This window comes from Globicephala melas, chromosome 1 (assembly GCF_963455315.2).
Source record: "Globicephala melas chromosome 1, mGloMel1.2, whole genome shotgun sequence".
In the NCBI taxonomy this organism is placed as follows: Eukaryota; Metazoa; Chordata; class Mammalia; order Artiodactyla; family Delphinidae; genus Globicephala; species Globicephala melas.
Window position 1 is genome coordinate 161,274,851 of NC_083314.1, and position 15,306 is coordinate 161,290,156.

The window sequence follows — 15,306 nt, forward strand, 5'->3', positions numbered from 1 at the left end:
GACAAAACTAAGACTCAGAGAGGGTATGAAAGGTACCCAAGGTCTACTACTTAGTGTCAGAGCCAGGATACAGATCCGGGACTTGCTCAGAGTCCTCACCTTCGCGCTATTTTGCCCCCTGCCCGTGGCTCCGTTTTGTGGTGAACCTCAAGGTCGGAGATGGACAAATAGGAGGCTGGGGCGGGAGGGGCAGGCAAAGGTCCTGCCACGCCAAGGAGTTGGGGTTTTCATCTGTGGATTTTTGGGAAGCCATGGAAGAGTCAATGAGCAGGGCACACTACTGATCAGATGTTTGTTCCCGAGCGATCTCGTGCTGCTTTGCAGAATACGACAGAGTAGAGGGAAGGGGCAGGGGAACGGCTCTTGCCTAATGCCATGCCCAGGTGAGGAATTGAGAGGGGTGGACTTGGGCGGTGAGGGGAAGAATGGAGAGCAGAGGGTGCAGGGATATCCCGGAGGAGGAACCGCCAGGAGGTGGTTAGCGAGGGCTGTGACGGGGAGGGGAGGGCAGAACCCAGGCTGATTCCTGTGTCTGCCTGGACAACCTCCATGAAGCCTCTTGCCTCCCCCAGCCGCAGCCCGAGACCAGAGCTGCCTCCCCTTCGCCCCCAGAGGTTGTGTGGTCAGGTACACACCCCGTCCCGGCCCGCATCATTTACTCTGTAACTATCTCTAGAGCCACCTGACTGGGAGTTGTCCAAGGGCAGGGCCCTGTGTCAGGCAGCTCTGTATCATTAGCACTGAGCGTGGCATTGGACACACTCCCCGTGCAACACATATCAGCTGTGCTCACACACTGAGCAGCATGGTCCCTGTGCTCCAGACACTGTGCTAAGTGATCACCAACACATAACTGACGCCTGCCTCCACAGCGCTTCCCTTCTGGTGGGTGGGGAGATGAGAAACGAGGAAGCCACCTGGCAGCCGGCAGGGCACCAGTGGGGGCTGAGATGGTGAACCAGGTTGTCCCTGATGCCCCAACAGACAGTAGACTCCAGGAGAGAGGAGATTTTTGCCCTTATTTCCACCGCTATACATGCAATGTCTAGAACAGGAGCTAATGAAATGAATAGAGGAATACTTACAATCGGTGCTACAAAGGAAAAGACCAGGGTGCCAAGAGAGCAAAGGAAAAGGGAAACATCTAAGAAGAGAGGTCAGGGAAAGCACCTTGAGGAGGTGACGTCTTAAGCTAAAGTCTGGGGCGTGAGCAGTCGGCCATGTGACATTGGGGAGGAGAGGAAGCTGCAGCCCGGGCTGAGGGAATAGTGAATCAGTGAAGGAACAAATGAAGTCCCACCCGGTTGGAAAGGCAGCAAATCGTAGCCCATGGTCAGACCCTCCTCTTCCTCTACACGGCGCTGCTCTTCTTGGAGCACATCCAGTGGTGAATTTATACAGACACGAGAAGCAGTTCCTTCTCTACAGACATTGTCATAAAAGAGGATTCCAATTTGGTATCACAAATTGAAAAACCTGGGGAGAAGACAGTAAGGTTGATCACAGACGATAGGAATAAAACAGCGGAGAAAGGGGAAAGCGAGTATGCAGAGCCCAGTCGTGATGGAATTCTGAGGGTCTTTGAAGCACGCATCTTGTGTTCGCCTTGCTTCTGGTCAGCAGAAGGAGGGAGAGGGAAAGATGAACACTTACAGAGGGGAATTCTGTTAGGCCAGGTAACAGGAAGCTGCGCGTGATTTCCTCCAAGTCAGAATTTGGCTTGTGGATTTGCAGTTCTGGGTGGCCAGGAGGGTCAAGGTCACATGCCTTTTCAGGCAGGGCTGTGGAGCCCAGGGAGTCCCCTTGCAGGAGGGCAAGGGGACTTGGTTCCCATGTGTCCCCAGCAGGGGTTGGCGCTGGGCTTGGAGGGAAGATCCAGGCCAGGACAAGGGTGTCTGAGGGCCAGCCCCCAGCCCCGCTGGCTTCCTGAAAGGAGCTCTCAAACTCTCCAACCATCCTGCTCTGTTCTTTTTTTTTTTTTTGTGGCACACGGGCCTCTCACTGTTGTGGCCTCTCCCGTTGCGGAGCACAGGCTCCGGATGCACAGGCTCAGTGGCCATGGCTCACGGGCCCAGCCACTCTGCGGCATGTGGGATCTTCCCGGACCGGGGCACGAACCCGTGTCCCCTGCATCGGCAGGCAGACTCTCAACCACCGCGCCACCAGGGAAGCCCAATCCTGCTCTGTTCTTCCTCTCCCCCGACCTGGTCCTGATTCCATGGTCTGCACATGCCCCTCTCCAACGCCTTGGCCCTCTTTGCCAAGTGCACCCTTAAACCTGACTTCCCCGAGGTCACCCCTACCCAGGAGCCCTCTCCAGCACTAGCAGCTCCTGTCCACAGGCCCCGTGAGCTTCACATTTGAGCCGTGGGCTCATGCGCTCGCTCTCCATTGCTGTTCCACCTATGTGCAAACCCTTCCCTTTGACCTAGACTGTCTCCACCTCTGCCACTCGCTACCCTCCTCATGGATGTCACCAGCCTCTTCCTCTCCACTCTGGGTCTCGCCATCACCTTGCCTCTTGTTTCTCAGCCTTCTCCCATCCTGTCAGTGCGGACCTTGCTCTCTAGCACCTCTGAAGCCTTCACTCCACCCACCTGCTCTGGGGCCCCTTGTCCCTTCCGCTCCCCCACCAGTTCCTCCCTCTACTCCATTCACCATCCTTCTCTTGGCCTCTACATCCCCATGCCCTCCCCCGCTCCTCCTCTGTTCACTTCCTTCCTCCTTCAGCCTGAGACCCTTGCATCACACATCAGCCATTCCTTGAACAGTATCCTTGACTCCCTGCCCACCGCCCTGCCGTTTTTCCAGGTTCTGAGGGATCTGGGACAAGCCACACAGCCCTGCTCGGTTGCAGCACCCCTGTAAATGAGCTGTCTCCACCCTCCATGGAACCCAGGGTGCATGGCAGTCCTTCCAGCCATGATTCCTCTTCTCCAGGTGACTGTTGCAGACGTTCTTGTCAACGTCGCATCCTTTTCCCCACAACCCGTCCCTCACCTTCAGCAAACATCATGACACTTCGTCCTCCTCCACTAGGAAAGTAGAGCCTGTGTCATCACAAGATCTTCTTCAACCTCCCGCTCTCCTACCTGAAAGCTCGCTGTGATCACCTCTTCCCTCTGCCCCGCATCACGAGGGAAGGGGAGCTTCCTGGTCTCTAAGGTTAGCCCCCCAGCGTGCGCTGGGCCCCGGGCTCCTGCTTCTCCATAGCCTCGTGCTGTCACTGCCCATTTCAGCTAACCAGTGTCTCTCATTCAGTTATATCCATTCATATTCTCTCTCTCTCTCTCTCCCTGCCCTCCCCTAGCATTTAATTATGGTCAAGTTTCTTCGACCTTAAAAAGCCTTTTCAGCTGCCCCCTCAAGGCCATATTCCTCATAAGTTGCCACCTGAATTCTCCCTATTGCTTCACTTCCAAAAAATGCCTTCTTTATGAGTCACCTACTCTTCCTGGATCATCTTCCTCTTCTCCCGTCAGTGCCGGGCCGGCCCCATCATCACACTCAGTCTCCTGCCAGTATCCAGTGAGCGCCTTTCACTGACCTGCTTTCCAGTCCTTTCTACACTTCCCTGCCACGTTCGATGCTGTTGGTCTCCTTCCTGAAACTCATTCTCCTCTAAGCTTCCAGGGCTCCGCTCCCTGCAGGATCTCAGACTAGCCTTCTGCTGGTCCCTGCAGTGTCCCTAGCTGTTCTGTCCGGACTGATGTCTCCCCTTGGGTGGTCTCATTCTTCTCATGACCCTCTATGAGCTGAATCCAAATTCTGTATTTCTAGACCAGATTTTCCTCGTGGGCGTAAGACCCACGTAGCCCCTTTCTACTAGGTTTGTCCCCGTGGAGGTGCCAAGTGACCCTCCAGCCCTGCTCCCTCCACATGTGTTGAAGATGAAAGCAACCCAGTACCCAGCCAAGCCCTGCAGTCATCGTAGCCCCTGCCTCCCCATTATCCCCTGTCTGCTCAATCTCAGTGTGGCTGTGGCTTCTTCCTGCTTTGGACCTCCCAAGTCTTTCTGCCTCTCCCCATCCCCTCTGCCTGTGCCCAGTCCAGGATGCTGTCAAAACAGCTCCCATGGGCTTCCCTGGTGGCGCAGTGGTTGAGAGTCCGCCTGCCGATGCAGGGGACACGGGTTCGTGCCCTGGTCCGGGAAGATCCCACGTGCTGCGGAACGGCTGGGCTCGTGAGCCATGGCCGCTGAGCCTGCGCGTCCAGAGCCTGTGCTCCGCAGCGGGAGAGGCCACAACAGTGAGAGGCCCGCGTACCGCAAAAAAAAAAAAAAAAAAACAGCTCCCAGATCATTGGAAGCCTCCCTCTAGAACGGAACCTCCATGGCGGCAGGGCCTGTGTCTGCCTTGTTCTCTGTCTCACCCACAGTACCCAGCACAGTGGCTCATGCTAAGGAGACACTCAAATGTTTGTTGAATGAATGAACGATCTCCCTGCCTCCAGAATTGCTGCCCCCAGACCGTTCTCCAGGCAGCAGTCAGGGTGACGTTTTAAAATCCACACTATGAAATGCCAAGTGGAATGAAACCCTTTCCTGAGCCCGCATTGCCTACACTCTGAAGTCCAGTCTCGTTAGCAGGTCGAACAGGCCCTTTTGTGGGTTGGCCCTGCCTGCCTCTTCCAGCCTCATCTCTCATCACCTGGTGGAAAGTACTCATGCTTGTGGAAGGGCAATGTGGTGGTGAGGAGCCCTGGAACCATACAACCTGGGTTTGGACCTCAGATTCACCATTTCCTGGCTCTGTGACCTTGGATAATTACATCACCTCTCTGTGCCTCAGTCTCCTCACCTTTAAAATGGAGATAATAGTACCTAGGTCACAGTGTACTGTAAGGATGAAATGATTCACTATATGTAAAATTCTCAGAGTGGCTGCCAGCACATAGCGCTAGAGTGATTAGTTCTATAACTAAAAGTTCGTTATGATCGTAACGATTAGTTAGTTATCATCACTGCTATCATTGCAGTCCTGCAAACAGCCTCTGAGACTCTGGATGGGCTCCTCCCCCACCTGAAGGGTCCTTCCTCTCCTCTCCCTCCCACTAATGCCTTTCTCTTCTTCCCAGCTTTACTGAGATGTAATTAACATATAACACTGTGTAAATTTAAGGTGTACAACGTGTTGATTTGATATATGTATATATTGTGAAATGACTACCACAGTAAGGTTAGTTAACACACCCATCACCTCACCTTACAGTTTGTGTGTGTGTATGTGTTGAGAACTTTTAAGACCTACCCTCTTAGCAACTTCCAAATATACAATACACCGTCGTTAACCAGAGTCGCCATGCTGTGCATCATCTCCCCCTGACTTATTCATCTTATAACTGGAACTTTGTATCCTTTTACCACCTGCATCTATTTTCCCCACCCCACTCTTGTCAACCACCATTCTACTCTCTGTTTCTATGAGTTCATTTTTTTTAGATTCCACATATAAGTGAGATCATACGGTATTTGTCTTTCTCTGTACAACTTATTTCACTTAGCATAATGCCCTCAAGTTTCACCCATGTCACAAATGGCAGGATTTCCTTCTTGTTTGTGGCTGAGAAATATTCCATTGTATGTGTGTGCCACGTTTTCTTTACCTGTCCATCCATCAGTGGACATGTAAGTTGTTTCCGTGGCTTGGCTGTTAGTAAATAATGCTGCAATGAATCCCACATAACTCCTTTCACCTGCTGGCTCCTACACAGGCTTCAGGCCTCAGCTTAAACATCCTCCAAGAAGGCCTCCTCCAGGAAGCCTTCCCTGATGCCAGGGTTGGGATTGGGCTGAGATGAGAGAGACATTCACCTTGGGCATAATTTTAAGGGAGGCACCAAAGAACTCAGTAATTAAATCATATTTTAATGTAGTATTTTTTAAAAACCAAGATTAATGCAAAATATCCATGATAAAAAAATAGCATTTCAATAATGACAGACTCTGATGGCCAGGACTAGGGTGGGACAAGTGAGGTGAGCTGTGCAAGTGCTGGGTCGGATCTGGTCTTTTTATTAAGTTCTGGTGTTTTTCTTCATGTTGGATTTGACTTATAGGCATCAATTTTGATTTTCTAGAAACATAATATAGCACTAAGATCGTATTTGTCTAGATGGCTGAGTTTCTGTGCTCCCTACAGTTTTGTGCGCAAGGTTAGTGCATCACTTCCCGCACCCTGTTTCCAGCCCCGCCCTCCAAATTTGAGTTGTCTTGCTCCTCCTGGGCGCATCCATGGCACAAAGCACCCTGTGTCGTAAATACTCGCTTCCTTGTCAGGATCATTCAGTCCTTGAGACCAGAGCCCACGTCCAGGTCTCAAGTGTCTGGCACAGGGCCTGGCACACAGTAGGTGCTCATTATATGCTTCTGATCGCACTGACGGCAGGAGAAACCGGATGGGTGTGGAAACAGCCAGGCCTGCACCATGGAGAGGCCTGGGCAGCTTCTTCCTCCCGCTCAGGATGCTTGTTCTCTGGAGCTGATCACACCTTCAGGGTAGCTGCTGTGGTCTAAGATACAGCCAGGTGGACCCCACATTTACATCTTCTACAGCATGTTGGGGCCTCACCAGGACACCTTAAACCTGGGTCCTGTCCCAGGCAGTGAGCCCCAGCTCTGTCTTCAAACACTGGGTACCTTCTTCCAGGTCTCAGGATGCCCGCAGTGACAGTCCTCATCAGGGCCTCACGCCCCAGAGAGAACATGTTTGGGGACTCCGGAAGAAAGAGGGCCTCGCTGCTCACTCCTGCAGGCTGACTTGTCCCGGGGCCCGTCTTCCGTTCCTCCGATCCCCTGGGGCTCTGGGACCCGGAGCCAAGGGGCCACCTTCCTGGGAATGCCTCAGTGGCTGCCTTCCCCCAGCCCTGGCAGAAGAGCCAGCTTCAGAGGAGGGTTGAGGTGTGCTTTCAGGCTGTGTGTAGAGGGACAGGCCAGGGGCACGTGTGAGATGAGAGGCGGGTGAGCTGACCTGCCCTTGAGTTCTCAGGTCTGATGTCTGCTCACACAGACCCCTCTTCTCCCCTGAACCCAAGGACTCTTGCTGTTTGACTTAGATCTCTCTCTCTTTCACACACACACACACACACACACACACACACACACACACTCCCACAATCCCAGCCAAAGAATTCCTTGTTCTGCCAGTAGTAGGGAACCATGAATGTGACAGTCAACAGCCCATCCATGTAAGGCGGCAGTACTCGGGGCTCACCTGACCAGCCCACAGGGCCCAACAGCTGTGGTAAGAAAGCTTTTGCAGAATCACCCGTGTCAGGGCCACGCACAGCAACTTCGGGGACTATGGCTCCTGGCAGCCCATAATGGTGCCTACGGAAAGCGCAGGGTCCCTTTGGCCTGACAGTCCTGGGAAGGTGTCCAAACACTTCCCCTTACTCCAGCCGCCTCTCTCCCGAAGCATAGGACTCCTGCCGTCCTCACCTCACCATCTGTCACATCAGCCATGCCCCGCGTCCTTCCTGCAGGGTGCCTTCCTCTCTGGGAGCAGAGCTCCTCCCCCGCCCTCTCTCCTGCTTCTTCCTCCCCGCCTCCCTGCCCTTCATCTCTCACAGCTCCAAGCACGGGGCTGGTGGAGGCGGGGCAGCTCTGGGGGAAACTCCAGGGACTTGGCCAGGACAGACTCCTTTCCTGGAACGTCGGGGTCCTGATTGACTCTGCCACGAGGCAGCCAGCCCATCATGTCCCCAGAGCCCAGACCCTCAGAGCTGTCTCAGGGAACGCACTCCCTGTCTGATTCACCACTGTTGAATCAAGTGAAAATTTAAAGGCATACGTAATGAGTCATGGGTTTCAATTTACCTGCTCCCGTCTTCAATCGAATTAAAAATGTATCTTCGTGAAAGTGCTTCCGTATCAGAAGCCAGTGAATATTGATTCTCACTTAGTCTCTGGTTGGGGGAAAGGCAAGCAGCAAACCGTCAGCCGCCTTCTCATCTTGTGCTTGCCTGGACGGCTCCGGAAGGGACTGAGCTGAAAATCTATCAAGTGACGTGAGTAATCTGAATGCGAGTCAAGTCAGGAAAGATCGCTCCGAACCGTGAGCTTGTGAATTCCTAGGACAGGTGTCTCACAAAGCATGTAGCCCCACCTTCCCTGAATGAAAATATCCAAGCACCTGGAACACTCTGTGTGGACATAGAGTCCAGGCATTGGAGAGCAGGAGGGCCTCATCCTCCCAAGATGCTGTTTTAAACACGACCTTGCAGGGTTTCTCATCAAAAGCCCACCTGGGTCCCTCCGAGCCCAGCCTCGTGGCGGAGGTGCAGCATGGCCTTCCAGCTCCGAGAGGCATGGAGTCACCCTGTGTCTCTGTTTTCTCTTTTCCTGTCTTGCAGAGATCGAGCAGGGCAGTTGTGGAGATCCTGGCATACCTGCCTACGGCTGGAGGGAAGGCTCCTGGTTTCGCCACGGTGATACACTCCAGTTTGAGTGCCAGCCGGCCTTTGAGCTGGTGGGGCAGAAGGCAATCACGTGCCAAAAGAATAACCAGTGGTCGGCTAAGAAGCCAGGCTGCGTGTGTAAGTGAGCGGGGAAGGCGCCGCTGCGGGGTCTCCACCAAGAGGCCAGGGGCCCACTTCCTAGCTAATCCGGACCCCATCCTTGGGAACCTCGTAGGTCGTAACCGTAGCTTCACTCTGGTTGGTTTCTTCTCCTTCTCAAAACGTTGCCGGCTGAGTCCTCGTTGCTGGCAGTGACGTGGATCGTAGCACTGAGAATGATTGCTCTTGACTTTTGGGGGCCTTCTTCAATGCCGTCTTCCTCTCCCTGGTGACCCTTGAGAGCAACGTCAGACCCCGACATTTCCTCTTCACCCTTCTTGCTGTCATTGACGCCATATAGTCGAGCCAGGGCAGAAGGTGCTGGCGATGATTTCGTGAGACGGTAGACTCTGTGCCAGCCTTGGGGTACCACGAGACACCGTGGCCTTGTGGGGATATATACAAAGTTTCATCAGATTGCTTCCTCTTGCATTGGATTTAGGGAGGGTTGGGGATCAAGCTGTCTTTGAATTGTTGATCTTTCAGAGAAAGGGTTGGAGTTGAGTGCTCTGTTCTCCGGAGATAACAAGGAATCCTTTCTTCCTTTCTCTGGGATGGTCTGACCTCACTTTCCGGCGCAAAGAATACTTTAAGTCCTGGCTCCCAGGGAAATTGGCAAGTGTAAGGGGACTGTGTATAGAGGAGCAGGCTTGATCTTTGTTGAGAAATCATAGGTTCCACCTCTCGGGGCTGTCACCTCTTCTCCCAGCCCTTGCCACTGCCCCTCTCCGTCTCTTACAATCTGCTTCCCTCGGGGAAGGGCAGACAGACTGACCCTGTCATCTTTCTTGCCATCTCAGTGGGCTTCTCAGGGCCTTGGAGGGCTGCCTCATAGAGAGTGGTTGCCCCTTGGGGCCGGGGAGAGGAATGACATGGGAGACTATAAGGGAGTATCTGTGATAACAGAGAGTTTGGCACGTGAGTTGATGAGTTGGGTCATACCACGATGATTCTACTTTTCAAACAAAAAAATCACTTTGTGTAGTTGACAAAGCATTTTTGATGACTTGCGAGCTTATGTAAGAATTCTTGCCGAGGTTTAAAGATCAAATCGTTCTTAGATACACATTAAGCAAATCACCCTTATTGAAAAAAATAAAATTGCATGAAATTGGCTGCCCATCTCTGGCCCAGTGTGGTTAGATATGTGTACCCTGAAAGCCAAGGGGACCAGAGGGGCAGGGGAGGTTATCAGGGGGCAGCTCCAGGCAGGCAGGAACAAAGGGCCTGACAGTCTAGAAACGAGCCCAGGGCAGAGTGGGTGGGTGGAATGGAGTTCCCCAGGGTGGGTCGGAGGCAGGACCTCAGAAGGCAAAGGTCCAGACTGTGGGAGTCCCAGCTAGTGTGGGTGTTCCATCTCTGAAATCCATCTAGGTGAGACAAGGCAGGGAGAACTGGAAAGGGTCAGGTCTCTGGGGCAGAGAGCTGGCAGGAGGGAAGTGTGTAGCAGAGCCAGCCAGCCACTTGGAACCAGGATACGGTTCCCTGCCTCACAAGCTGAGAGACGCGGGGAGCAGAACGCTACCTGGGGAGGGGGGGCGGGGTCTATCACTCAAGCCCTCCAGGAATTTACTTGACCCTTTGGCTCTTAGAAGTAGTTTCAGGAAATGTTTCTAGAACCTTCTGTAAGTGCTGCTCAGCAGGCCCCTCGTTGCCAGGAGGAAAGCTGACAGGATGCTAGGTACTGCTTGCAATCACCTGAGAAGAGATGAGGGCAGAGCAGTCCTGGAAGATACGGGGCGGTGCTCTCTGTGGTTTAAAATAAGGAAGAGGGGCTTCCCTGGTGGCGCAGTGATTGAGAGTCCGCCTGCCGATGCAGGGGACGCGGGTTCGTGCCCCGGTCCGGGAAGATCCCACATGCCGCGGAGCAGCTGGGCTCGTGAGCCGTGGCCGCTGAGCCTGCGCGTCCGGAGCCTGTGCTCCGCAACGGGAGAGGCCACAACAGTGAGAGGCCCGCGTACCGCAAAAAATAAAATAATAACAATAAAATAAGGAAGAGGAGCCCCAGGCTTACTGATGAGAACTGTGAAGCAGGCACTCTGGGGGGCTAGGATGGCATTTCTTCTTCTGAATGATTCTGGGAGGTGGGGGATGGTATCCCCAAGGTACTCCCATTACTAGGGCTTTTCTGGTCATTTGGGTGTAAGAGACACAGCTTGAGTCTCAGGGGTGCTGGCTTCAGTGGAGGAGGCCAGGGAGAGCCAGCTGGCCCCAGGCCTTTGCACCACAAGCAAGGTCACGAGTGAGTGCCATCTGTCCGCTCTCTACTGAGTACCCAGCCCCTAAGCTGATGCATCCCTAGGTCCTGGGCTTTGCCCTCAGGTGGTGAAAGATGGTACTAAGAAAATCCGGGTGCTCTGAGAGAACTTTGGATTCAACGTCTGGAGACCTGTATCTTAGTCCCGGCTCAGCTTTGTGACTATGTCCAGGGCAACTTCTCTCTGGAGTTTGGTTTACTAATCTATCCGATGGGGTGGCACTCCCCAAATTCTAAGCCTCTATGATCGTATTTATAGAAAAAGACAACTGTGACATGGACAGTCCTCACGTTTTCCATCGTGAATACTTGGAAACCACTCTCCAAACTGGGTCATTTACAGAGCAGCTCATGCTTCAAGGGATAAAGTTAAACTTTGGCGTTCTGCCTGATCCCAGATCAAATATATCATAGTGTGTGATCTGCAGAAGAGGGACAACATCTGTAAGCATTTATAAAAATAGAGAATAGTACAGTCAGCCTCTGTGTTTTATAATGTGGTCAGAAATGTACATAGAAAAGCACCTCTAGCAAACGTTAGCTTAAGTGTCCTAAATTTTAGCACACATTAGTCACAATAAACATTAACACAATATGTAGCAAACAGTGCTGTTCTTTCCTTCTGAAGGTTGAGAAGAGGATTGGGGGGATGTTTCGATGGCTCAAATTTCTTTGAACATTTGTCCAAAAAGTGCACAGCAGTGCATTGTTCTTCTCTTGAAACATTTTCTTCAAAAGAGTTCCTTACTCGGGAATTGCCTGCCGAGACGACACAAGTACACTGTTGCCTTCATGTTCCAAAACATTTTCTGTAGCAAGCAGAGACTTCAGAATCATTTCGTTGGCTTTCGATCTGTCCTCACAGCAGTAGATGCTCAATAGACGGTCTTTTTTTCACTCGGTTTTAAAGATGATGTTTCTCGCGGTGAAAAGCATTTTGAAAGAAAAGATGGAGCCAGCTCCTCTCCTCTTACCCTCTCTTCTTCCTTGGCTCATTCACATCTCCAGGGATCACTGCTCCAAATCAGGTGGCACCGGTGCCACTTTCCATCCATTCAACAGTATTTACTGTGTGTCTACCCCGTGCCAAGCGCCAGGCATTGGAGTCAGAGCTCTTTGGGCTCTGCCTGGGAAACATGCTCAACCTGGGGTCCTGGTGAGAAAGCTCCCCGCAGGTTACACATACTCTTCACCTCCCTCACAGGCACATCGAGAGCCTGTCCCCTTATTCCTCCACGACAAGAGATACAAGGGAAGGAAGATACAAATAACTCTGATGGTGGTTTGCACAACACTTGATGCTTTGTTGACAGGCTAGCAGAATACTTCACACTTCATAAGGAAGTCAGGAAACCAATTATCGGTCCATTAACAGCCACTCGCAGAAGAAGTTTCAAAACAGCCTTCACCAGAGAAACGCCAAGACTGCACAAATGCCAGCTTCCCTTCGCCATTTTGTAAACCACCACGAGAAGGTGTGAATCCTAATTGCTCAAGTGCCCAATGTATATAGCATAGGTGTGAAATGGGAATATACTGAGATGTATACAGTGCGAGTTACAAACCAGCAGCCGAACCTTGAGAGACCAAGGGAGGGAGAAGTGGGTCCTCTGGGGCTCAAAGAAAATGTCACAGATGATACAGGGCTGGAGCTGGGACTTGAAGGGTTGGGAGGTAACGGAGGGCGCTCCACACAGGGATGCTACAGGGAACGGTCCTCTCCGAGTGCCCTCCTGTCCCTCGCTGGACAGAGAAATGGATTGAGTCCTAGGGCCATCAGGATCCTCAACCTCAGCGCTACTGACATTTGGGGCCAGATGATTCTTTTTTGTCGGGGGCAGTCTTGTGCATTGCAGGACGTTTTAGCAGCAGCCTCGTTCTCTCCCCGCTAGAAGCCAGTAGCACACACACCCACCTCCCGCTGCCAGTCGTGACAGCCAAAACTGTCTCCAGACATTGCCATACGTCCTCTGGGGGAAGAAGCCACCCAGGATGGAGAACCACCAGTCTAGGATAACCTAGTCTTGTCAAATTCTAAATACAATGAAATCTGTATATTTGCATTTTGTGTTAGATCGTGATTAAAATCTATAGAATAGTGACAGTGAGGAAGCATGGGGTAAGGGAACATGCCAGCATTTATTACATGTTTTGTGTCATTGGGAAGATCGGCGTCTTCCCTACAACATTATGGAATATTTATTCTCTCATTTTTACAGATGAAAACAAAGCTCAAGGAGACAAGGTACATAGGCTCAGAGGTTATAGAACCATTAAATGATGGGCTGGAATTTAAACTATTGACTGACAGTGCAGGCTTCTACTCCATATCCTGTACTCTGTCTATAGCACCAGACATCCAGAATCCAAGGGGTCATCTGCAGCAGGAGGAACAGGGAAGTCTTAGGACAACAAAATTCGTCCAGACTACAGAAACAAACTGTTGTCTGTGTTACCCCCCATGAAGTAGCAGAGATTGACAAGAGTGAAACAGGTTCATGAAGGCTAGATCCATGTAGTCCCTTGCTGGGACTGCATCAGTATTTGCACACCAATATGCAGTATACTGGTGTCAAAGGCATTTCCTCATCTTTACTTTTTCTCGTTCCTTCTACCCATCCATTTATGCATCCATTTTGATTTATTGAGCACCTGCTGTGTACAGAGTCGGCTGCATAAGAGGGTATGGCTTTTCCTGATAAGATTCTAAACTGGAGGGCCTCTGGGGATGCTGCTGCTCCGCTTGCAGTGGTGATCTCGTAGTGCCGTGTCCTATATAATGTGCCGTTAACTCTTTCAATAAGTGTCTGGGGCTTAAGGGCCACTACTCAACACAGGCTTTTGGTATATTCTAGTATTTTAAAAGTTTAAATGAATAAGATACTCTTCATTCATTTCCTTAATCATTTTCAAATTTGGCCATTCCTTTTTGATTCTTATGCATGTACACACATATTTCCTATGGTTTTAATCAGAGTGAACATAGCGTCTCGCAGACTGTCTCTTCAAGCTCACATTATATTGCATATCTTGCCATGCTACTGCATGTCTTTTGTAGTTATCATTCTTCATACCTCTGGAATATTCTGTCTAGTGAGTGGACCGTAACTTAGGCTACCAATTATGTTCAGTTATTTTTATACACGGCTATAATGAACATCCTCAAGTGTATGGCCTTTTTTTTTTTTTCTTCTCTTGAATTATTTTCTTAAGATAAGTTTCCAGGAGTGATGTTGTTGGGCCAGAGTAGGAACATTTAAACATAGCTCTTGTTGTATACTCCTATGTTTCTCCCCCAAAATGTTGTGCCGGGTCATAATGTCAACAGCAAAAGCTTTAAGGTTAAAAATAAGATTCGTATAATACATGTCCTTCCCATCCAGAAATATGGCATAGATTTCTCTTGTGTTCATCTACTTCGCCTTTTCTAAATATAACAACTTTGTGGTTTCCTTCATGTAGGTCACATATATCTCTTGTAACCTCTACCAGCATCGCCAAACCTCAAGTATTCGTGCGGCCTTTTAAAAATTGCTAATTTAATAGGTATAAGTTGAATACATCCCTCCAGCACACCCTTGTCAACTTCCGCCAAGTGCCAAATGTTATGATAAGTGCTGCGAATGTAGAGACGAACTGAGCACAGCCCTTGACTTCAAAGAGCTCGCTCTAACATGAAGATAGACATAATTATGTAAATTAAAGTGGGCTCTTGTGGTTCAAAATTTAGCTTTTCAACTAGAAAGCATTGGTGAATCAGATGCATTTAGAACCTGCCCCATGAAGATTCATTCTTTTATTTAACACATATTCATTGGGGGCCAGCGATGGGACAGGCATCGTAGTGGGTGTGGAACAGGGAAGCAACAGCCCCTCTGCTCTTACAGCATAGACTTAGGTCATCGCTATTAGAATAGTTGGGGCTCAAAGAGGGAAGGACAGATTTGAAGCCCTGCTGGGAAGGGAGCTACCCTAGTGGCAGTACTGGGTTCTGAGAAAAGCCAGGGCGTCTGGACCTCTACAAAAGGAGGATGTTCATTGGATACATTGACACACATACACGCACACACACATGCGCGTGCACACACACATGCACAGTCTACGTACTTGATTTGCAGTGGTTCCTAAAGGGCTTGGCTGCTGCCAACCGTGGGTGAGTGAAAGAAGAGAGGTGGGGTCCGTGGGAGTAGGGTCTGGAGAGACTGGTTGGTACCCATGGCTGGAAGCATGCCCCTGTTGGAACAAGAGGTATGAAAGTGGTGTCAGGATGTCCATTACAGGACCCTGGACAGAGACTCCAGTCCTGGCCTTTCTCCAGCTGGCCTGGGTCCAGTCCTGCCCAGCAAGGACATGGAGCATTTGCTATTTGTAACCCCCATGTAACAATTGTCTGTCCTGACGTGTGGCTGCGAGAGTATCATGTTGGTATTTTCCTTTCCAATTTGAAGGATCTCTCTATTTGATACACATATCTTCCCAATCTCTAGCTTTCT

General features: G+C 50.9%; 1 protein-coding gene across 6 annotated transcripts in view; it reads left to right on the plus strand.

The window, feature by feature from the left end:
• Window positions 1–15,306, plus strand: part of CSMD2 (CUB and Sushi multiple domains 2) — a 671,005-nt gene that overhangs the window by 376,461 nt on the left and 279,238 nt on the right. For 5 of the 6 annotated variants that reach the window (XM_060308114.1, XM_030870139.2, XM_060308126.1 and 2 more), the window contains one exon: window positions 8,353–8,535. The exons of the other annotated variant lie outside the window; for it this stretch is intronic. In XM_060308114.1, coding sequence (XP_060164097.1) covers window positions 8,353–8,535 — 183 coding nt within the window. The remainder of the gene's footprint in view (window positions 1–8,352; window positions 8,536–15,306) is intronic. 6 annotated transcript variants of the gene reach the window in all.